Here is a 24,038-nt window from a genome sequence, read left to right on the forward strand (position 1 = left end):
ACACCCAAGGCGAATCTATACTAGGTGGTGGCAAAGCGAATTCAACCAATTCGCCGTACGGAAGAATGTCAAGTCAAAAGAAAATTTTCATTGATTTCGATTAACTGACACGTTGCAGTACATGGCTTTGTATGGAAAATTATCAAGAAGAAGCAATCAGCTGATGGGATAACACCACCTGTAATGAATTCGCTTTGGATAACACCACCTCTAATGAATTCGCCTTGGCATGCGCTCTCTCAAAATAGTGTACGTGTGACTCGCTTTCTCGCTCTTACCTATTGTGTTTTCGACATTCCTTCTCGCTCGATGTTATTTTCATTTTTAAGTTACTTCATTAGGTATGTTTTCGTTATCGCTAACCAAAACATATGCAACAACAACACGGGTAACTGGCCTATCGGTTACCCGTACCGGTTACCTTCTGTCAATTCGCTTTTTATATGAATGAAACGCGTCCCTTTTGTTTAAATAATATTTAATTATGAATAAATTATATAAAATGTATACAATGGTTTTTACAAATAATTTCCTTAATTTTCTAGTAAACCTTACATATGTGCATATTTATATGTACAAACTACATATGTAAAGACATAAACTTATTCGTAGTCGTGCCCTTTCTGAAACCATTTTGAGTTTCGAAGCTCACACTGATGGTGCTCAATTTTTCCTGCGCGGGTGGTGTTAGTATCAGTTTGCATAGATATGAGTGTTGTAGATATAATACCGGATTATATGCAGCCCCATTTCGTGCTATCAAAGTCGATTTGCAGGTGATGTTGAGCCTTTGAACTTGACCCTTTCCCATAATATGCGTGGTAGGGCCTTATATGTGATACTAAAAAGGCCGAGGGACAGTTGTCGCAGTTTTCTTGTAGTTTGAGCAAATGTACGTTCTTCTTACAGCCACAGCTGGAATATTGCTATGCCCACATCGTCAAATCGTATTACCTAGAATGAAAAAGAAACGAATTCAGTAAGGATAGATAATAAGTTTTTAATATAACCGGAAGTGCTTAATAAATACAAGATACTCAAGAGGATTTCAGATAACCAGAATCAGGACCTGTAAAGTAAATTCAAGTGAACCTCCACCATGCCAAGGCATCTTCCGGTAGTGGGGGTACCCGAAGATTATAACAAGGGATAATTGATAGATGTTGGGGTAATAGATAGTAAATTAGGCGTGCTACAAAAACAAAAACGAATAAATGCAGATGACTGTTTAATCCATTATGCGAAGTTCTTTGAATGGATGTGCAAATTGAAACGGGCAAAGTACTGCTAAAACTGCTTTCCCCGAGTAACCCGGGAACGAATTGATATGACTACGTCTATTCTTCTTTAGCAGCAGTGCCGAGCACCAATTCCCTTTTGGACAGGAAAGTAAACGTGTGGTTGTCTGCAAGTTTATCATATGCCAGTACAGAACATACTCGTTTGCTGGATCTGAGCAGTACATCTAATTTTCCCAGATTTTCTGGGCTCAGCGAGGGTATCCTCCTGAATGGTGCATGTGTACCCTGCTGCCTTGCCTGGCCGCTCACCCAACAACACCAGGCACGCCGGAACTTGCCTTGCGACACCCAAAGTGCACTCACGCTTCTCATGGCTCCAGCGGGTTAGTGGGCTTAGAGTATACTCGTGGTAGCTATGCCTGTCGTAAGAGTCGACTAAAATACCAAATTGATTCAAGGGGTTTTGTAGCGCAATCCTTTCAATGGGTTGCCAGCGCAATATATAGCCTCTCCAACCCAATTGTCAACGTCACCTACCCGTGGCGAATCCTGTTTCTTTAACAGCCGAGGCTCTGGCGACCTCATGTTCCTTATGGATCTACATTTGAAGGCGCTTAGTTAGCTGAAATCGCTTACTTAACCGGTAGATTCTAAAGTAAAAACCAAAACACAAAATATAGGTTAGGTTGAAGTGGCCGGTTCATGAGGATCTCACATAGACTGAATGAGTCCGTAGTGTTACCAGAAGTTTGTTTTAACGACCAAGCTGAAAACCCTATCAAGAACCAGGACCTATGTTATAAAAAAAACTCCGTCCTCTTGACAAATACTAGAAGCTTCCTAGGACTTAAGCCACTTGCTGCTTCTAGATCTGACAGCTTTATCACTCCTAATAGCTGGAGCCTTAGCCTGGCAAGCGCAGGGCACGATATTTCTCAGGGGGCCCGGTATTTCTCGGGGGGCCCGCGATTTAGAGGTACTAAGACATTTTTTTTTTAATTCAGGAGTCTTTAGTTGTTCCATGTGGAAATTTTAAGCCGAATTTCAAAAGCAACAAATATTGATAATGATTTTTTACCTGGTCCCTCGAACAGTGAGGAGACAATAAAAACATCAAACAAAAATATATGTTTACATGAATCCGAAATCGTAAAGTTTTCGTGGTAACACTGATGAATCTTCAAAAAGTCTTCCAACAATACCACCAACTCTGTATCAAAGTCCAGATGATTTAAACGACTTCGATATCGGTACCGTAAATAATGAGTTTTTGCGATCTGAAGAAGTCAACGAAATAATTCGTCGAGGTCATCAAAAGTGCCCTGTTATTTTTCCACGTGATTAGTCATGACGAGGCATTTCCTACCTCGTTGTTAAACAGAATTTTGCCAAATGGAGAGAGAGTGGAGCGTCACTGGTTGGTGTGGAGTGCCAGTAGCAATGCTTTTTATTGCCTACCACGTCGTCTGTTAAGCACCAATACTTTAAATCGACCTAAAATTTGTTGTCCTGGCGAAGATTCGAAATTCCAGGTATGGAAGAAGCTATACGCTAAAGTGCCATCACACGAAAATACTGAAGATCACATTAAATGTTATATTCAATGGCGATCTTTACAAAACCTAATTCGAAAGGAGGCTACAATTGATACACTTATCAATGAACAGCTAATCACTGAAACTCAAAAGTGGAAAGAAATTTTATATAGAATTTTGCACTATTTTTTTTTTCAAAAAGCGAAAGGATGAACATTTTTTGGGCATCTAAGATCTCATAAGCCATTATGATCCGATACTTAGAGATCATTTGGAGAAAGTTAGGATTTCACAATAGCAGCACAAACGTTTACAAGTTCACTATCTTTCCCCAAACATTCAGAACGAGTTTATAGAAATTTGTGCAAAGCATGTGAGGGAAACTATATTAGATCAAGGCAAGAAAGCTAAGTATTTTGCTATTATCGTTGATGCTATGCTTGATGCTAGTCACCTTGACTACGTTCATTTTGCGCTTACTCCATTTCAATTCGAAAGCAACAAATTTACAATTCCAGAACACATTTTGGCTTTCGTGAATTGTAACCAAAAAACTGCTCAGAAAATCGCTGATCTAATTTGCCATACATGATTGAAGATTGTCGTGCACAAGTGTACGATAACGGCGCCAATATGAAATGAGCTTACAACGGAGCACTACGTCACATTCTCGACAAAAACTCGAATGCTGATTACTCGCCTTGTGCAACCCGCAGCTATGATAGCGTTTGCTTTTCTGGATAGTGTTACGCAAGCGTTGTTGTTCTATTCTAAAAAACAGGCAACGCCTTTACGGGGTATTTCGTTCTTTTGTGAAAATTCTTGCCTGCTCGCAACGCAAAAGCGTTACACTTTTACCCTGTATAAAATGGCGGTGTGGCAGTGCAACTTTGTGAAACTCTCAATTCGCTCTTAAGTTCCACATATACTCTGTTAATATGAGTGAATTTGGTGAGTTGAAATGTTCTTTGTATGCACCATAAATGTTGACCATTTTCTGGGGTAGGAGTAACTCTATTGTTGTTGTTGTTGTTGTAGCGATAAGGTTGCTCCCCGAAGGCTTTGAGGAGTATTATCGATGTGATGGTCCTTTGCCGGATACAGATCCGGTACGCTGCGGTACCACATCATCATTAAGGTGCTAGCCCGACCATCTCGGGAACGATTTATGTGACCAAATTAAACCTTCAAGCCATCCCCTCCCTCCCCATCCCAAGTTCCATGAGGACCGAAGAATCCCAAGAGCTTTCTTACAGGGATTATAGACTGAGCAGCCGTATGCAGAAAGTGGGTGTACTATCGAATAACACATGCCGATTTTGTGATCGATCAGCAGACGACGAACAATATCCTCCAAGATACGAAGCAATCTCAAAACGTAGGGCTAAGTTTATGGGCTCACCATGGCCAGTGCATTCCCACATTTAATCCCTCAAGCCAAGAACTCTGCTAGGGTTCATCAAAGAAGTCGGCTACGATGAGGTGCTGTGAAGGAGATGTGCAAGTCACTGTGCAATCCTCAATAAATTATCTATCTACGTTCCGGTAACAAGCACCATTGAGGTACTAACCCGAGGGATTCAAGGGGTTGTGTAGCGCAATATATAGCTTCTCCAACCCAATTGTCAACCTCACCTTCGAGCGGCGAATCCCGTTTCACTAACAGACGAGGCTCTGGCGACCCAAGCTCCTCATGGAACTTGGGGGTGGGGAGAGAGGGATGGCCTGAAGGTTCAATGTGGCCATATAAATCGTTCCCGAGATGGTCGGGCCAGCACCTTAATGGTGCTGTGTTACCGGAGCGTATCGGGTCTGTATCCGACAAAGGACCATCACATCGATAACACTCCCCAAAGCCTTCGGGGAGTAACCTAATCGCTACAAAAACAACAACAACAACAGGTACTAACCCGAACATCTCCGGACCTATTGATATGACTGCATTGAACCTTCTAGGGATTGAATATTAATAATGACCGCAATGCGAAAGTCTGCTAAAATTTACCATTCTCCATGGAATGCTACATATATAACTTCCCACGTTTTGAATCAGTAATGAAAAGAGCAAAATTTACTAAAATTTTAACTGGTTGTGGGTAAGGTGTTGATGTCCTCTCTTAACGCAATGTAATGGCAACGGCGACACAGGGAAAACAATAAAAATCCTATAAATCTACTGATCATAATTAATTAATACCTCCCTTTCTATGCAGTTGTATGCATACATACATATGGGTTTTGTTCTCCAAACGCTATTTAAAGAAATCAATTGGTGTTTACATGAACTTCGAACTCTTTGGTATTTGCCTTCTTCAGTTGATTATCAACAAAAGCATGACAAATTATCACTAACAAATTCATACATGTTGTTTATATATTTAATATGTTAGGCAATTTACTTACCCTTTCTGGTGCGATGATCCTGGACAATCGGGCATGACTAGACGAGATTTATTTTGCTTTAACATAGCGTGCTTAACGCGAACCATGTCATGTTAGGGCACAATTTCGATTATGCAACCAATCAAAGAAATGACGTGCTTGTAATAATGCTTTGATAGCAGCAGCAGCTCCTGGTGGCGGCACATAAACAACAGTTGCATGCGGATCAATTGCATTTTTTGCTTCGGCTACCTATTCAATTTTAATTCACATTACATTATCTACTATTGCAATTTTTAATCAATATAAATTACCGAAGCAAATACTGGCAAACCAAGAAGCGTAGTTCCACCCTTTTTTGGGAAAATACATCCAACCAATTTTGTACCGTATTCCAAAGCATGTTGGTTGTGGAAAGTACCTTGTTTACCGGTAAATCCTTGGCAAATGACACGTGAATCTGCATTTAATTGTAGGTTTCTTGTTGTTTTGGCATATCCTGAGCTGAATCGCACCCCGGCAGAGATGATATATATTAGAATATAACATTTTTTTTATTATTTAAAAATACACATACGTATGAATGAAAAGCAGAGAGTAAATAATGTTGCTTTGGTTGTAGCGATAAGGGCAATCCCCGGGAGCGATTTAGTATGACCACCTGAAACCTTCTAGGCCATCCCGTCGATTCTATACAACTTTCAGATTCTAAAAATGGATCTCGACATGAGTCTTTTGATACCACCTTTGTTGTTGTTGTTGTAGCAATGCTCGCCCCACCTAATAGCCGGGACCGATCACAAATTTTCATCAATATCCTCTAACGGGAGTCCAAGGAAACTTGCCGTTTCAACAGGGGTGGACCATAAGGAAAGGGGTGTTAGAGGCGTTGGTTCCACATTACAATTAAAGAGATGGTTGGTGTCATGTGGGGACACATTGCAAGCAGGGCATACATTTTGTATGTCGGGGTAGATTCTGGATAGGTAAGAGTTTAACCTGTTACAGTATCCAGAACGAAGTTGAGCAAGAGTGACACGCGTTTCCCTGGGGAGTATGCGTTCTTCTTCTGCGAGTTCTGGATATTTTTCTTCAAGTACTGGATTCACCGGGCAATTCCCGACATAAAGGTCCGACGCCTGTCTATGGAGTTCACCAAGGACCTGCTTGTGTTTTTCCGCTTCATACGGCTGGGTTCTCAGGTGCCGTATTTCCTCAAAATGCTTACGGAGATGACTCCTTAGGCCCCTAGGCGGTGCTGGTTCGTCAATCAGATATCTGTTGGGATGCCCAGGTTTCTGGGTATTCAACAGAAACTGTTTGGTCAGCATCTCATTTCTCTCACTGATGGGTAGTATTCTCGCCTAATTATGCAGATGGTGTTCTGGGGACATAAGAAGACAGCCCGTGGCGATTCTGAGAGCAGTATTTTGGCAGGCCTGTAGTTTCTTCCAGTGGGTGGTTTTAAGGCTTGGCGACCATATGGGTGACGCGTAGCACGTAATCGGCTGGCTAATTGCTTTGTATGTTGTCAAGAGCGTTTCTTTATCTTTTCCCCAGGTACTGCCAGCAAGGGATTTGAGGATTTTATTACGGCTCTGAATTCTTGGAACAATTGCGGTTGCGTGCGCACCAAAATGTAGATCCTGATCAAACGTCACACCCAAGATTTTGGGGTGTAGGACAGTCGGTAGCGTAGTGCCATCGACGTGGATGTTCAATATGCTCGACATTTGGGGCGTCCATGTTGTAAATAAGGTCGCGGAAGATTTAGTCGGTGACAATGCCAGGTTTCGCGAGGCGAAAAAACTGGAGAGATCAGGGAGATAGCCGTTTATTTTATTGCATAGCTCATCGATCTTTGGGCCTCGGCCTGTGGCCATTATTGTGCAGTCATCGGCGTAGGAAACGATTGTGACTCCTTCCGGTGGTGAAGGTAGCTTAGATATGTAGAAATTAAACAAAAGCGGGGATAGGACACCACCCTGTGGCACCCCTTGTTTAATTCTCCTTTGTTTTGATGTTTCGTTTCTGAATTGCACCGATGCCTGCCGACCACCCAGATAATTTGCGGTCCACCTTTTAAGACATGGGGGAAGGGTAGACCCTTCCAGGTCTTGCAGTAACGAGCCATGGTTGACCGTATCAAAAGCTTTTGATAGGTCTAACGCTATGAGTACTGTTCTATGGTGGGGATATTGATTCAAACCGCAATTTATCTGGGTGCTAATGACATTTAGCGCGGAGGTAGTGCTATGGAGTTTTCTGAAGCCATGCTGATGAGGGGCTAGCTGCAAATGTGCTTGGAAATAAGGGAGCAAAATGGCTTCAAGCGTCTTTGCCACTGGCGATAGGAGAGATATCGGACGATATGACTCACCTACGTTAGCTGGTTTCCCAGGCTTTAGTAGCGGGACCACCTTGGCCGTTTTCCATTTTTTATTTATTTATTTATTTATTTATTTAAAGTCGACGCAAACACAAAGCGGTCGACTAATTATTGTAATAGACAGATATATATGTAAAATACAGAGCCATTCTTAAAATTAAAAAATTCAAAAAAGGTACATAGAAAATTTGTATGTTATAAACATTTGACATCGCATTGTATAAGAAAAAATAAAATTAAAATATCAGGCTAAACATAAGAGTATAGCAGTATGTAAAGCAGCAAACGAACATTCAAAGCCAATGCAGTTATACAAATCATTGTACCGCGAGCACCAATGGCGCAGGGGACTGTTTCTAGCAAAATTTTGCCGGCATAGAGGTAAATGAAAAGGCACAAAATGCCTGGACGCCCTAGCAGGAACCGCAAAATTTAGTTGACTGATTAGGTCAGGGGAGTCAATCACACCAATGATGAGCTTGTGAATGAACATAACGCCAAGTAATACTCTACGATTCTCTAGAGATGGCAAATTAATTAGAAGAAGTCTATTCCTGTATGGTGGAAGATAAGTACTTGATTCCCAGTTGAGACCTCGTAATGCAAAAATTAAAAACCGTCTCTGGACCGACTCAATCCGATCAACATGGATTTGATAGATCGGAGACCAGACACATGAACAGTACTCGAGAATAGGACGTACCAGCGAGGTATAAAGGATCTTTGTGAAATAAGGGTCATCAAACTCTTTAGCCCAACGTTTGATAAAACCTAATACACCAGTTGCTTTGTTTATAGCGGTTGAAATATGTGTGGTAAAACTTAATTTCGGATCAAAAATAACTCCTAGATCAGTAACAATAGATATCCGCTCCAAGGGGTCGCCGTTAAGTGTATAAGATGATAGGACCGGCTTCACACGGTGAAAAGTCATTTGCTTACATTTAGAGTAATTCAAAAAAAGTAAATTTGCAGTACACCAGCTTTGAAATGAGTCCAGATCGGCCTGAAGCTGATTAAAACAGAACAAGTTCGAAGGCAGATATGTGTAACAAAGTTTTACATCATCTGCATACATAAAAACTCTAGAATGTAATATAACCTTTGGTAAGTCGTTAATGAACAGGTTAAAGAGTAATGGACCCAAATGGCTACCCTGGGGCACGCCAGAAGTTACATCAAACGACTTTGAAAGATTGTTGTTAAAGAAAACTCGCTGAGTCCTATTTTCAAGATAACTTGAAATCCAACTTAATGAAGGCGCTGGAAAACCCAGAAGATCAAGTTTGGTAACTAAGAGCTCGTGATTAACAGAGTCAAATGCTTTACTAAAGTCGGTGTAAATTACATCTGTTTGTTTGCAAACTAAAAAGCCATTCATAACAAAAGACGTAAATTCAAGCAAGTTGGTAGTAGTTGATCTCCGATGAACAAAACCATGTATGACAAAGGTGGAAAGAGACAGGTTGAAGACATGCGCTAAATATTTGAAACCCTCTTTCCCTAGGTTTTTAAGCATCGGCATGGCTATGCCGTCTGGGCCCACTGCTTTGGATGGTACAGCGCGACCAATGGCGTCCTCAACCTCTCTAGCGGTGATGGTAATTGGTGACGCGCTGAGTTTGTGTTTATGTGCGTGTCTATTGGCTCTCTGTCTATCTTTGTCGACCGTAGGATGCATTATATATTGTCGGCAGAAAGCGCTCGCGCATTTTTTCGCATCCGACAGCACCTTATCGCCAAAGGCGATGGAAACTTTGTCTTTGTGCTTAGTCGGATTCGATAGGGACTTTACGGTGGACCAAAGTTTACCTACACCGGTAGAGAGGTTACAACCTCTTAGGTGCTCTTCCCATTTCGCCCGATTGTGTTCGTCCACAAGCAATCTGATGCGTTGGTTTATATCCCTTATTTGGGGGTCGCCTGGATCAAGCTGTCTTATAAGGTCGCGTTCCCTCGCTAAGCTCGCGGCCTCCGCTGGGAAGTGGGCCGGATTTCGGGAATTCTCCCGGCGGGAATGAAATGTGCCGAGGCGGATTCAATGACCTTACGGAAGGCACGCTCCCCTTGGCGGGCATCAGTCGGGATAGGGAGGGCAGCAAAGCTGCTGTCTGTTGCAGATTTATAATTCTTCCCACTTTCCTTTTTTGAAGTTTATGAAAGTGCGTTTTTCGGTGACGATGAAGTCGGCGGTACGCTCGAACGAAATAAGTATGGGCAGGTGGTCGGATGCCAATGTTACCATCGGCTGCCAGTTGACGCAGTTTACGAGTTCTGCGCTCACGATTGAGATATCTGGCGAGCTATGACAGCTTCCTACCATACGTGTGGGGGCGTCTCCGTTTATTGTGCAGAACGTCGTTTCGTCTATTTGATCCGCCAACATCTCACCCCTACTGTCCGCCCGCAAGTTTGAATGCCATAGGTCGTGATGGGCATTGAAATCGCCTAAGATAATGTGATTGTTGCCAGTGAGTAAGGCCTCGATATTAGGGCGGTATCCACTGGGGCAACAGGTGACAAGAGGGATGTAGATGTTGATGATTTCTAGGTTTGCATCGCCTGACCGGACAGATAGGCCTTGACGTTCTAAGACATTGTCACTGCGGTCGATGCCAGGATCAAATATATGATATTGCACAGAGTGGTGTATAATAAACGCGAGGCCGCCTCCATTTCCGCTCTCGCGGTCTTTCCTGTGGACATTATAACCAGAGCAGGTCTGCAATGCAGATCTTGCTGTGAGTTTAGTCTCTTGAATCGCAGTAATGCGGATGTTGTGCCGCTTCATGAAATCGACTATCTCCGCAATCTTCCCAGTTAGTCCATTACAGTTGAACTGCAGAATTCTGAAGTGCATGAGGGGTGACGCCGCCACTCTAGGGGTAAGTGAGGGGTGACTACGCCTAGGTTGTGGAAGGCCAGGACGCAATTGCTGTTGTGGCCTTGGGACTGGGCGCCCTTGGGCAAGCATTGGGGTACCCGGATGATTTGGGTTTGCGACCTGGCAACATGGCGCGATGAAACCCGTCGAGGGGTTGCCGTCGCGGAGACCAGAACATTTAGGAAAGTGGCACCACCCAAGGCAGGAGCTGCATTGAGCGGATGTCGCAAACCTATATATTCTGTGCTGGCAGACGGTGCAAACGGAGGCAGGGACTAAGAGTCTGTTTCCCTGACCTGCACGATTGCTGCCAGAAAAGAGGGGGAAAAGAAGACGGGGGCAGGGGCTGATGCTCAGCATTGCTACCAGCTCTACTACGAAGGTAGTAGTTACGAGTGGTATCAGCTGTTTGAGATGTTGGCGCCGTGGGGCGCGAGCAGCAGCGGGTACTTGTTGTGGCTTGCTGAGCAGCGAATCTGCTGGAAGGTAGTGGGGATACGCTTAGGCGTAGACTACGGGACGCCCTTGGGCGTGAGCAGCAAGGAGCCACAAAAGATTTATAAAAGTTACGTGGACGTCGGGTTTTGGGATCAAGCCCAGAACAACCTGTCCGATGCAACCTTCCCTTGCACGAGACACACTGAACAGAGTATGACCGTCCTAAAAAGATTCTTTTCTGGCAAATGCAGCAAAACCATTTCTCAGGACCGGGGTCAGGAGACGGACCCGGATTGGGTTCGATACCTTCCCGGAGTAAGAGAATATGTAGCAGTCCTGCTGCAAGGAGCTGCTGGGAGGATGACAATTTGTGGGAGGGACGAAACAAATTAAATGGGGTCACACTGAAATGACAGTCCTTGGTCGGGAAAAATCCCGAGTCGCTCCGGTACATAGAACCGACTGCCTTGGGAAGCGGATACCACCTTTGTTTAAGTTGTGTACTGTCTTGAAAATGTTACCTTTTTTAATTTTGGAAATCGAATCTTCCAATTCCAATTGGTGGCAAGAGGACTTGGCTGCCTCTAGTTAATGCGCCAGGTTAATTTAGAAGTGCCTAAACAGCTAACACACGTCACACCTGAAAGCCCGTAGCGCAAGCACATTTTTAGTTTTTTAGTTTAATTACCACAATTATAGTTTTTCATCGTTTTAAAATGTTTCCCGGAATAATTAATAAATTGTCGTATTAAGATGACGCTGTCATTTCGATGACAGCAAGAAACGTCGATGTGTTAGTGGAGAGCGAAAAAAGCTATGAATGTTTGGGTGAACTAGTTACCACATTATGTACAGGTTGGCTCATCTCATCAGCTGATTTTATTTATGTCATTGCATGGTCGAAGGGATTGTCAAAAGGAGATGGCAAACTCAAAATGAAACCAACACATTAGCAACATTTTACTTACACATACAAAAACTGCTAAGTGTTATGTTTCCATTCCATGGTTCAATTATGTACAGGTTGGCTCATCTCATCAGCTGATTTTATTTATGTCATTGCATGGTCGAAGGGATTGTCAAAATGAGATGGCAAACTCAAAATGAAACCAACACATTGGCAACATTTTACTTACACATACAAAAACTGCTAAGTTTTACGTTTACATTCCATACCATTCGCACCAACACCAATACACAGATTTTGACAATTTGAACAGACATATTTTGTTGCTTTACAGATGAGCCAACCTGTATATAGTTGAACCATGTTTCCATTCCATACCATTCGCACCAACACTAACACAAAAATTTTGACAATTTGAACAGACATATTTTGTTGCTTTACAGATGAGCCAACCTGTATATAGTTGAACCATGCACCGTCTTGTAGGGGGGTTATATTCCTTTATATATAAATTTATACTAACAATACAATTAGCGGTTAAGCGGTCATTTTAATCCAGTGCGTAAAGTACTGGTGCATGCACATAAATACATCCTTTTTAAATCAAAACTTTGATAAGAGAAATCTAGAGCAAATATGTGTAAACAGAGCAGTCTCAGTGGCCTCTAAATTCATATTAAGGTGTGTGAGTATAGAGTGTCCATTTATTTCCATTTTTTTTAAGCTATTGCATACATTTTATCGCGGGCTTGGCGACTAAATCAAAAAAACCCGTAACGAATATTTGTCAAAAAAGGCTCGAAAAGGTTCGAAAAAGATTCGGTGTTAGCAACAGGCCAAATACATAAAATTGGATCTCTATCATAAAGTTAAAGTTTAAGTTAAAGTTAAAGTTAAAATTAAAGTTAAAGTTAAGTTTAAAGTTAATGTTAAAGTTAAAGTGAAGGTTAAAGTTAAAGTTAAAGTTAAAAATTAAGTTAAAGTTAAAGGTAAAGTTAAAGTTAAAGTTAAAGTTAAAAATAAAGTTAAAGTTAAAAATAAAGTTAAAGTTAAAGTTAAGGTTAATGTTAAAGTGAAGCTTAAAGTTAAATTTAAAAATAAAGTTAAAGTTAAAGTGAAAGTTAACGTTAAAGTGAAAGTTAAAGTTACAGTTAAATTTAAATATTTAAAAAATGTTTAAGCTATTGCATAGATTTTATCGCGGGCTTTGAGCGTGGCGACTGAATCAAAAAAACCGTAACTGATATATGTATGTACATAAAATCATCGAATAACATCTGTTAATAACAGCAAAAGTTTCGGTGTTAGCAACAGCATGATAACATAAAATTGGATCTATTTATGCGAATATTGGTTGTTGTCTTTGGTGTACATTTATCTTCACTACTGCGCTGTAGATGGCACTGGTAACCGCCAGATGCCAGATGACCTGCACGCTAGATGATGCACACCAACACACACACACACGCTGTACATAATTGCCTTTGTTGCTGTTGAACTCCCCTGCAAAAAATGCGATTAGTCTAGGATGAGGCCGGGATGAGTCGCAAGGGAGTATGCGACCAATGCCAGTTTTGATCTCTTTGTATGAGTTCAACTGTTCCCTTTTGTTTGAGCATGTCCTATGAAGAGACTAATTGTACCCATTTATACCCGAAAGGGATCGATGGGACCAATCCCCTTTGTACCCATATGGGAACATAAGAGAGTAGTCTCTTTTCGGCCCAATAAGGACTCAAATACGGACCAGTCGCATTTTTACCCCAATGGTAGTAAAATGATACATACTCACCGATGTAATCCGTTTAAAAATAAAACAATAATTAAAATTAGTTTTATTTTCATTTCCGGTTTATATTGAAATAAGCAAGTTTAAAAATTCAGTCTTTTATAATTTTTATGCAGGTACTACGTTAATGCTACTCATTAAAACAGTTCAGTAAAACACAAGCATTTTGTTAATTAGAAATAACTTAAGTTTTAAACTTTTTTCAGACATCAGTTGATCAGACTTAATAATAGATGGCTTTATTTATTTTGAAATTATATTAATATGTTATTAGATCTCATTTTTATCTAGTTTATTTCATTCATTCATTTGTTTAATTAAAAATAAACTCTTATCAACTCTGAAACTTGGCCAGGACTCTTTTTGTGTGGCTTGACAAAAGTTTTTGGTTTCATTTAGTGAGCATTTTAGCGCGTTTTTTTTTTGTGCTTATAACTTTATGGGAAAGAACAAAAAATATTTTTGTAAATATTGCAATAAATTATTAGATAATTCACAAGGTCTTAAATTCCTTATATGTGCTATGATTTTAAAACTCTCATATGTGCTTTGTTGTTGTTTATTATATAAAATTTGGATAAAAAACTACAATTCAGCAGCCTATGCATATCAGATGTACTAAGTTATTGCCAAATAAATTGTTTTGTTTTTTATTTTTTTAAATGTCAAAGAATTTTCATTAATAGAAGGATAAGCGGTAGCATACATTTAGATTTTTACAGGCTTTTTACAGATGACCCTCCTTACGGATATACTTAAATACGATCTACAACAGGATGTGGTGTTCACGAGAGTCGTATTTAAAAAGATAGTACATAGGACAATAGGAGACCTAGTGAATTGATCATATATAATTAATTTCGATTAACATTTTTCTGCCAATGTAGTAAATGTCAAGTAACGCGGCAAAGTTTTATCAGCCCAAACTTAATCGACTACCATACATGTATATAATACCTACTCATATATTGCTACTTCAGACTAGGTACACTCATAAAATCAGAGTGCGGATACAATGCTGTTTAAATATTTTAGTTTTTGTATTCAATAATCGAATGTACCTTAATTAAAATTTTTTCTTGTCACACTTATGCTGCTACAGTCACAAAAATTTTGTAGGCTGTACTGTTTTGATTTAGAATTCTAAACTCATTGTGAGCATTTTGTATTAGCAACACAGGAATACTATATATATGACTTGTTTACTATCTTTAAAAGATATGCATTTATATGGACAAGTATAGAAACTTTTAAATTTAAAATTAACTTAAAAGTTATAGCCACAAAGTTATATAAAATGATATATGTTTATTATATCGACTTCACGCAGAAACTTAATCGAATCACAATTTGGTATAATGAAATTTGATTGTCATTTGTTACATTGACAATAAAATCCGACCAATAAAGCAAAACGTACCAAATTTTTGACTACATTCGGCATTCAATAAAGCACTAATGAAATGATTCAGAATTTGCATTTTGTACGGAAGATTGAGTTCAATAAAGGCTTTGGATAAAGATTAATCTCCTGTGTAAAATTTGTATTAATTACTTGTATATAATTTTTTTTTTTTAATATTTAAGTGTGGCCAAAGTTTTTGTATTGAACACAAATTTAAGTAATTCACACAGTAATAAAGTATATATGTACATTCGGTACACAATAAAATCATAGAAAAAAAAAACGAAAAATAATAATTCATAACAAGATTTTTTGTTGCCTTAAATGAGCGTTGTTTTGCACAACTTTTGGACAAACGAAAGCTCCTAATATTATTATACTTTTTATAAAATTATTATATATCATAAAACTAACTTAAGAGTTTTGGTCTCGAACCGTAAATCTTTTTGTCTAAAAAATTCTGGCAGCGGCTTCTAAAGTTATTATTTGTAAACGTATAGTAAAATTTACTCCGATCGTAGTAGAATTCAAATGTAGTTATGTATGATAGACAACCCTCTAAAATATATATGACGAATTTGTCAGAATAAGGTGATGGCAAATCGAATTCAACCCAATTTGCCGTGCAGAAGAGTGTCAAGTCAAAAGAATGTATGCATTAATTTCGATCAACTGACATATTGTTGTACTAATGCATTGTTATAATTGTGACCCCTGTTTTTTTTTGTCGGTGAAGCTTCTTAAAATGTTTTGACTTGGCAAATTGCAATCCTTTTCGGAGCATATCCTCGGGGGTTAATCCCTTAAAAGGAAGTGTAGACACAGCTCCTAAAAATCTAAAAGTTTAAATTCAAAAAACAATGTATTTATATAAGGGGTTATATGTAAATACCTGCCAATGCGCTATACAAGTTTGGGAACGATTTCAGCCCAATTTTGCCGTGAGTCCCGTCCAAATTCAAAGCAATTATCACGTCTGTTTTTATAATTAGTGGTAAATTTTTGATATTGTTGCATAATATTTATGCAATCGTAGATTCCTGTAAAAGGCACGAATGGTATTTAAAAAGTATTTAAAAGTTGACATTTAACTTACATATACATCTCTGTTAGAAGATGTAATTTTTTCGTCCATTTGCTGCATCTCATATACGTCACAAAGTGGAAAATACTTTACGACGGGTGTATTTTGTACTTCCTGACGAACTAACTGCTCGGTAGCAACTTTCAGCCCAGCTATGGCATCCATGATAGCGGTATTTTGGGTATCAACTATCATTTGCAGGTGATCAAGTTTTTCTAAATTCTTCTCAATTGATTGTAGTTGCCTCTCAAATATTTTAAAGTGGCTGCAGGACACAACTTCGAAAACGCTTTGGGTGGCTTCTATAATAAATTGAAAAACGATCATTAATAGTGTGAATTAATAATCCTGTATCAACTCAATTAATTTCGATCGGCGTTTTTTTGTAAGCTGGTGGAAATAAAGCGCTCAGTAAATTACCGAATTTCCTAGAAAGCACAACGCGAAGTAAGCCAGTTCCGTTGGGTAAACGGATTGTCAAAGCAGCTAAAAAGAGAGCCAATTAGCCAAAATCCTTCCACCACTTGCATAGTTCCGCCATGATGAAAGTGTATAGCTACTTGGAGCGTTTCCTTTTTAAGGTCGCTTGCAAAAAAACATTATTATTTAAATTTACCGACATATAAGGCAAACTTTACTTAGCCGAGATATTTTTTCATTGCGTAGTTTTCGTTATTGTGTGATAAAACTTTACCTGTAGTATGTTCGATGACCGACGATGATAAGCTGATCCGACGAGATTCTAAAAATATAGGAAAAATTTAGTTTATCAGTGTTGTCTAACCATAAGTCTACAGCTATAAATTTGCGCTAAAAAGACTCATCCATTGCGAGTGTCGATTGATATGTAATAATCATTGTAGTTATTGTAGGAATAGTCGCGAATTGCTGAGCGGTCGACTATTAATTGTGATTGACACTGGCAACAGGAGGTATGTTTTAAAGTGCTACTTTCGTATGAAAGGCTTGATTACCTATTGTAGATTCGCTGGCACACGTAACGCTGCTGGTTCTCGGGTAACTATTTTCATCTGAAACTATAATTTTTCAAAATGTGTTAAACGATGTTAGGTAATAAACAGAGCTGGTAGAATCAAGGACAGGTGTTTAATTCTCAAATAGATATGAGCAAATAATTGAAAAGAATTGAAAGTAATCGATAGTATTTGAGATAATTGATCAAAAATTTAAAAATGGTGTATTCGCTACCAAGTACCAGTAACAAGTAATTGTAATTGAGAATTAAATTTTTTAATTACCAAGTATATTCATTACTACGCAGCTCTGATAATAAATCATGTTAAAGAAGGAGTGTTTACTTACATTTAACTTTCTTTGCTGGGATTGCCGCCGTCGAGGAGTTTTTGTTTTGCGCCTCAAATTTTTTGAAAATGTGCTCAAAAAGAAAAAAATGTTAGTTATAAATATAAATAAAATAAATAAAAGTAAGGAAGTAAATAACTACATGCAAGTATGTAAAATTGGAATTAGAAGAAGTTTATCTGTTAGAGGGATACACATCAATTTGTATTCGACATCATCCAGATAAAATTCTTCTACAATAGGCGAAGGAGTGAGGTCGGCAGTGCATATTCCTAATGTAAGAGAATCGATAGGTTCAGTGAAAAAGCTGTTTAAATTCAGTAATTTCTTTCCTTTTATAACATTACTATTTTGATCTTTGAATTCTACTATTTCTACATAATCTTGTGATTTCAGCGAACAATAATTATTTGGACGTTGTGTGGATAGCATATATCCGTCAAAATAAAAACTGTTTATGCAATTATCTTTAGTCTTAAATCCTGAAAATTTAGAATCAGTGACGATTGTTTCCTGCATTACATTATTTGATATTTGTCGTAATATTTGTCTTGGTTGTCTTACGTAAGATTTCAAAACTTGTAAATAATTTTCAAAAGAATAGGCGGAATAATTTGAAGGAATACCAAGTTCTTTAACATCTTCCGCAATGTGCAGTAAACCATGCACATTGTAGTTAATGCTATTTTCTCCAAACACAGCAGCATAATTTTTAACAAATAACTTTAGAATATCACTCGCTAAATCAATATTTGAGCTACATTTTTTAGGACAAAACAATAAACGGCAAGCAGAATGTAAAAGAAGGAATTCATAGTATACATCTGCAGGAATTTCGTCTTTAAAAACATAGATTCCATAGTAGAGAAGAAACATACGAAATTCTGTAGCTTTCCAGTTCGCTATATCAACCAAAGGTCTTGGTTTTCGAACAAATTCCTTTGTTATATAGGGACGTAAAGCTAGTAGTTTTGAAGATATGTTAATTTTTGCTTCTTTTCTAAATTTATAGTTTGACTCATTGCTTATAATAAATAAAATTAATAAATTTTCGCATTACACCTAAATCAATTAAGTGCATAACGTCTATGGGTACTTGTTTTACCATGTCAATGCCAATATTTTCTAAGGGAGATAAATTATTTCTAAAAGCTGGCGCATGTTTGTCAGGGTACTTTCGTTCTAAAAAATCTTCGTTAGAAACAAGCGTTCCAGCCTCTGTGCTATAAGTTAGGACGCCATTAATTTTGTGTCCCACTTGAGTACATTTTGGACAACCATGTCCCCCAGTATGCCCAAGTATTCCGCAAAGAAAAGCTTTTGCAGGCGCATCACAAACAAAAGCCCTTATTGTAAATTTTATGCAGCGGCCATTGAAATCGAAACCATTTTCCCGAAGTTCTGCTACTTCTTCAGTGAATTCAGCCAAAAATTGGGTAACTGAACTTGGTTTCGATTTACCTAGATAAATTCCAGTAGTAAAAACTGCCGTATTTGTTATATTAACTAGTCGCAATAAAATTGGCCAAACTTGTACCCTAGAACTACGATATAATGGTAACCCATCAATATTAACATCAACAATTATGTTGTTATAATTATTTAACGTTTCTCCAATTCTATTTAGTTGCGTTTTAATGCCTATGTTACAGTAGAATCACGGGCTCATATTTTTAACTAAAATTCCAGACTTATTTTTTAAAAGAGTTTCCGCACTTTTCGGTACATTCATACCTTCTTCTAAAAGAATCGTTAAAAGTTCGGAAAGACTTTTATATGTTATTTTGTTACGAATTCCCCATTTTTTTAGTTTTTCAAAAAGAGGTACTTTCTGCGAGCAACTTGGCTCATCAGGAAGCACTTCTTCAATATCTGTCGATCAAGAAATTTGCGCGGCCGGGTCAGTTTCTTTTCTATCCAAACTTAATTTTGCACGACCCTTTTTCCTTTCTCTGCTAACTAATCGACGCATATGGCGTTTACTTACCTTACTCATGCTGCGATAGTTCTTTTATTGTATTTTTTTTTATTCTTTTATTAATTCAACACAAATTTTTTGTCATATGATTTTGCACTTATCACTCAATTTGCTAAAACTAATGACTGCCAAATACCGATTACATTGCACGTAAATTTATCGATAGAATTGTGATAGCTAATCCACTATTCCGATCATAAGAAAAACTTATTACTGGGGTGCTTTGCCAAATAAGTTAAAAAAGGTACATTTTGACATTTATCGTTATGAACATGCACGCCAGAAATATATTTTGCTGGTAGAGTCATCTGGGCGCTTCAAACCGAAGAAAACGTTAAGGCTTGTCATTGTTATCTTATAAAAAAAATTTCACTGCATACCAACAATATTGCATGCAATTTTCTGTACTTATTGTAAACAATTTTTAAACTTGTTTAGTTGAGATCGTATGTCAAATCTAAGCACTGGGAGAAGGGCCTGTCAAAGTTGACATAGTCGTAACCATATTTTTACTTACACATATCAATTGGCATCAGTTATCGGTGCCTCAGCCTAAAAATCGTGAAATGTTCATAAAAATGAAGAAAACGAAAAAAATTACTAACATATTCCAGAAAAAATAAGTCTCTTAGTCATAACGTATCCAAAACAATGAATAAAATCTACAAACATTTATTAAATTCACCAACTCAAATATTTTTAGGTTAATCGATATAGCGAAAACCCAAAAACCAATTGGTTGGCCATGGTATGGTTATGACTATTGTGAATGAAACTAAGTGTAATATCTTCTGCATAGACGTCAAAATTCCAAAGTGATTGGATCACCTGATTTGTAATTGACTATCGCTGTCTCATTCTGTATCTCTTTCTATCACCCGCTGAAGATAGCCGGCTCTATGCGCCGCCATATTGAACACCCTGTCAAAAAAAAAAGTAGCCATATTGAACATCCTGTGAGTCAGTTGACAGATAGGATATCACACTTAGTTTCATTCACAATGGTTATGGCTACGGCGTTATGGTATGGTACTATTGACCAATTACATTGATTTCTCTAAAGTTGGTTGGATCAGCTTTTTATATGGATATGGATACGTCAAGTTTAAACGGCCCTGAAAGCGTTCTATGTGAGGCAGGATTTACATAAAACACTTGACGCGTCATGTATCGTTCTACATTAGACAAGTTTTATATTTTGATTATATAACAGGCGAAGTAACGCAACTACGCGTTAACATAGAACGCTTGACGCGTCACTTCGCTGAAATGCTTTGACAGTGCCATGCTAGCAATATCTCAACTTCATGAATCGTTTTGTTACAAAGATACAATATTCATAATCTAAATAAAATAGCTATTAAAGCTAGTTGTTTTTTTTTTTTTTTTTGATAGAAAGCTCAAAGGAAATTATGTCAAAAATCTGCAACAGGTTCCAATTTTTCATTTTAATTATAACATTTTTACAGGCCACTCTAATAAAAAATCATTGCGTTCGCTTAACGCACGAACATAAATGACCTCTTAATGTCCTAACCGAAATAAGAATTGGAAGCGCGTTAGCTTTTTCCTCAGAAATTCAATTTCGGTTGCTCTCATATAATTTGTATGTGCATTCGACAGTATTCGACAGAAAAAAATCGATGGTTTTCCTAAAATAAAACAATCGATAGTGCCATCGTTATTTTTGCAGCTCTATGGATAACAAAAAACAGCTGTTATTTCTTTTCCGTGCATAAAAATATTGAACATTCTTGTTGACATCGTTTTATTGCAATATATTAAATATATATAGTGGGTTTATAAAATTGCGCGTGAAAGTTTGGACGCGATGAATTTGTACGATTTGGCGATGATCAGCCTTAAACCGAACAAAGTTTTGTTAATCGTTTACTTTAGCTGTCAACTGCTAAATCTCGTCCAGGTGTAAAAAGACGCACCCAGGATCACGAATCCGAAGGCGGAAATTCAAAATTTTATTTCGTTTCGGAGATATTCGCAAACAAAATTGAAAATTTTCATGTGGTTGCTGTTGTTTTGATGATTTAGTAGTACCCACAAGAAAAACTGTGCGTAAAAGTGTTTTGCGCGGATATAGTTTTGGTCTCCAAACCGATGTTGGACCCACTCAGGGTAGTTTTTTATAAGCGTGGACGAAGGCCGGCAATGCAGAAAGGTGTTCTGCGTAAAAATACTATGGATCCCACCCCGGTTTCGGAGCGCTCCGGGGCCATTTTTCGGTTTTATGGAAATAACTTTTAACAGAAATAAAATTTAGAATTTTCGCTCTCGGATTCGTGGTCCTGGAATCAAAATGCGTCTTTTGACACCTCTTCCGATATTTTTGGTCTGGTTTTAGCAGTTGTGAGCTAAAATAAACAAATACCAATGTTGTACTCAAGTTTGTGAAACCAAGAAAATACGTTTATGTTGGGACAAGCTCAGCAAAGGAGGTCAAGGAGGATCTGGTCGCCAGTTTTTTTAGAATTCAGGACGTGTATTCTACCTACTAAAGAGCCATGAGAAATTCAATTACATGAAAGGATTAAAAATTGAAAATACGCAGGCCTAAATGAGTCATTGTTGAGATATTACACCATTATTTACCGAAAAAGTGCCTTTGGGGAATTCTATTCGACAGCATGACACTGCTAATACGCGTCCAAAAATATCGAGAGAGGTGTCAAAAGACGCGTATTGACATCAGTATTAATAATCCGAAACCGGAAAAGAAAACTTTTATCTCTGTCCGGAGATATTTGCAGTTGAAGTTGGCGATTTTCATGTGGTTATTGTAATGTTGGGGTACCCACAAAAAAATTGTGAATACAAGTGTTTTGCGCGGATATAGTTTTGGTCTCCAAACCGGTGTTGGACCCACCCAGGGTAATTTTTTATAAACGCGGCCGAAGGTCGCCAATGCAAAGGTGTTCTGCGCAAAAATACTGTGGATCCCACCCCCGGTTTCGGAGGGACCCGTGGATCATTTTTCGGTTTTTCGTTAATATCTTTTGAACGACTTAAAATTTTTCTTCTCCGGTTTCGGATTGTTAGTACTTATGTCAATTAGCAGTGTCATGCTGTCGTATAGAATTACCTGCCTTTGTTTTAGTTTTCTCATATACTAATTTTCTACACAAAATTATATACTATGTAACATACAAAAATAACTTCGGAAATATAAATTGTATAAAAATATCTTTTAAAATACTTCAGTCTAAGGAAAAGGCAAGTATGAGTTCCTAAAAAGTAAGCAACTTAGGATAAATTATATAGGATATATAGGTACTCTTCGTTTACTTCACCAACACAGAACTTGAAAAATGGAGTTCTGAATATACTTGAAAAAGAATAGATTCTCTCAATCGCGTATTGGGCCCACTTTGCGAAGATGGCAATACAGCCACTGCAACTGACACTGCTGAGATCAATAAATCTGCAGGTACTCCATCAGAAATAATTGTTGGCTCCTTTCTAGCAGTCAATAGTATGTTAAATGGAGTTACTGGCAACCGAGAACAAATCACTAAAACTATTTCACGTGCTTCTGAGCTGGAAAAATATTTCAATCACAATTTTTTAGAGATAACCCAGCAAGTGCGTTCTAAAGGGGTAAACCTCAATGCTACAGCTCCAGATTTACATGGAGTTTGATCAATTGGAACGCATCAAACAACTTGAATCCATACTCGGTGCTGAATAAATTCGCAGTATACCGGGTGAACGTACTGAAAAGCTTATACGACATGCAGAAGATAATACAAAATTTGCACAAGAAGCGGAATTAATCGAAGAAAATCTGATCTTGCCTATGAAGAGGTACAGTGAAATACAAAATAATTTATTCGAATCACTTGGGGCTATGAATAAACGACTTGAAGAAAAAATTTAAGCAGAGAAACGTGCAGAAAGCGAATTGGATATTGGGTACCTTGGTTGCTGTGTACTATTTGGGATGATTTAGGTTAAAAGGTTCCAAGTTTATTAAAAAACGCAAAATCAAAGTATGTTTTGTATAAATATGAAGTACGTTAAGTTAGCAGTAGTAGAGGGTGGTGTTTATCTTTTTAGTTAAAGGATCTTTAGTAAAACATAAATACTTGATTTTCCTCAAAGGAAAAATTAGTCCAGCCCTACAATTATGTACAAATTTAAAAGAACATGCAATTTATATGTTAACCCGCAAGCAGCCAAGTTTACTGTTGAGTATGATCCTATATATTCTACTAAAATAATAATAATAGTGTTTTTTCTCGGTAAATATCCGCTTCTCTTCCAATATGTGGTGTGCTGTTTTTAATTGTTCCCACTGGTCATCCTAAACGTTTTTGGCCGACTCCGAACGCATCTGCTTAGGCAGATGACTTTTTTTGCTGAGAAACTTTCATGGCAGAAGCACAATCGAAGAGTTAATCAAGCCACAAAATCTGTTTGAAGTAAGTTGTTCGCCCACTTTTCAAAAAGGATAAAAAACATTCTCCGAAAATTTAACCCTTACTTCGGCGTGGTCGGTAAGTACTAGTAATTTAAGTTCGGTATAGGGCGCAACAATTTTTCTTAAATAATTCGATTCCATCACCTGTAATTTTTTATATTTTCCTCATTTCGTTGCTGATTTGTTTTCAATATATCTTAAAAAGGGCTACATGGATTTCAAACTGACTAATCCCAACTGTACCCAAA

The 24,038-nt window shown here is 38.1% G+C and overlaps 1 protein-coding gene, 1 long non-coding RNA gene and 2 pseudogenes across 4 annotated transcripts; 2 read left to right on the forward strand and 2 right to left on the reverse strand.

Annotated features, from left to right (window-relative positions):
* Positions 1 to 484: 484 nt before the first annotated feature.
* On the reverse strand, positions 485 to 7,047 carry LOC137253853 (uncharacterized; annotated as a pseudogene).
* A 6,575-nt stretch (positions 7,048 to 13,622) lies between these two features.
* On the reverse strand, positions 13,623 to 19,502 carry LOC137251666 (uncharacterized). Of its 3 annotated transcripts, none has more exons than XM_067786381.1 (7): positions 19,365 to 19,502; positions 17,378 to 17,450; positions 17,029 to 17,085; positions 16,749 to 16,796; positions 16,067 to 16,356; positions 15,863 to 16,010; positions 13,623 to 15,806 (listed from the first exon to the last, which is right to left on the reverse strand). In XM_067786381.1, exons 1-6 carry the CDS (start codon positions 19,371 to 19,373, stop codon positions 15,993 to 15,995), a joined length of 495 nt encoding a protein of 164 aa, XP_067642482.1. In that variant the 5' UTR covers positions 19,374 to 19,502; the 3' UTR covers positions 13,623 to 15,806; positions 15,863 to 15,992. The 3 variants fall into 3 exon arrangements, with proteins under 3 accessions (XP_067642482.1, XP_067642481.1, XP_067642480.1); XM_067786380.1 differs by having other exon boundaries at positions 13,623 to 15,798; positions 17,029 to 17,091; XM_067786379.1 differs by having other exon boundaries at positions 17,029 to 17,091.
* A 1,164-nt stretch (positions 19,503 to 20,666) lies between these two features.
* On the forward strand, positions 20,667 to 22,551 carry LOC137253855 (uncharacterized). Its single transcript, XR_010953903.1, has 2 exons — positions 20,667 to 21,279; positions 21,718 to 22,551. It is a non-coding gene; the product is annotated as an uncharacterized lncRNA (long non-coding RNA).
* Positions 22,552 to 22,706: 155 nt separating this feature from the next.
* On the forward strand, positions 22,707 to 23,989 carry LOC137253854 (uncharacterized; annotated as a pseudogene).
* The last annotated feature ends 49 nt before the right edge of the window (positions 23,990 to 24,038 follow it).

Source organism: Eurosta solidaginis, chromosome 5 (genome assembly GCF_040869045.1).
Source record: "Eurosta solidaginis isolate ZX-2024a chromosome 5, ASM4086904v1, whole genome shotgun sequence".
Taxonomy (NCBI): Eukaryota; Metazoa; Arthropoda; class Insecta; order Diptera; family Tephritidae; genus Eurosta; species Eurosta solidaginis.

Coding starts and splice junctions, on each gene's coding strand:
- LOC137251666 (XM_067786380.1), bottom strand. Junction 16,797..17,028: donor TGCCAGCGAATCTACAATAG/GTAATCAAGCCT, acceptor CTATATTTTTAG/AATCTCGTCGGATCAGCTTA. Junction 16,357..16,748: donor GGTCATCGAACATACTACAG/GTAAAGTTTTAT, acceptor AATTTATTATAG/AAGCCACCCAAAGCGTTTTC.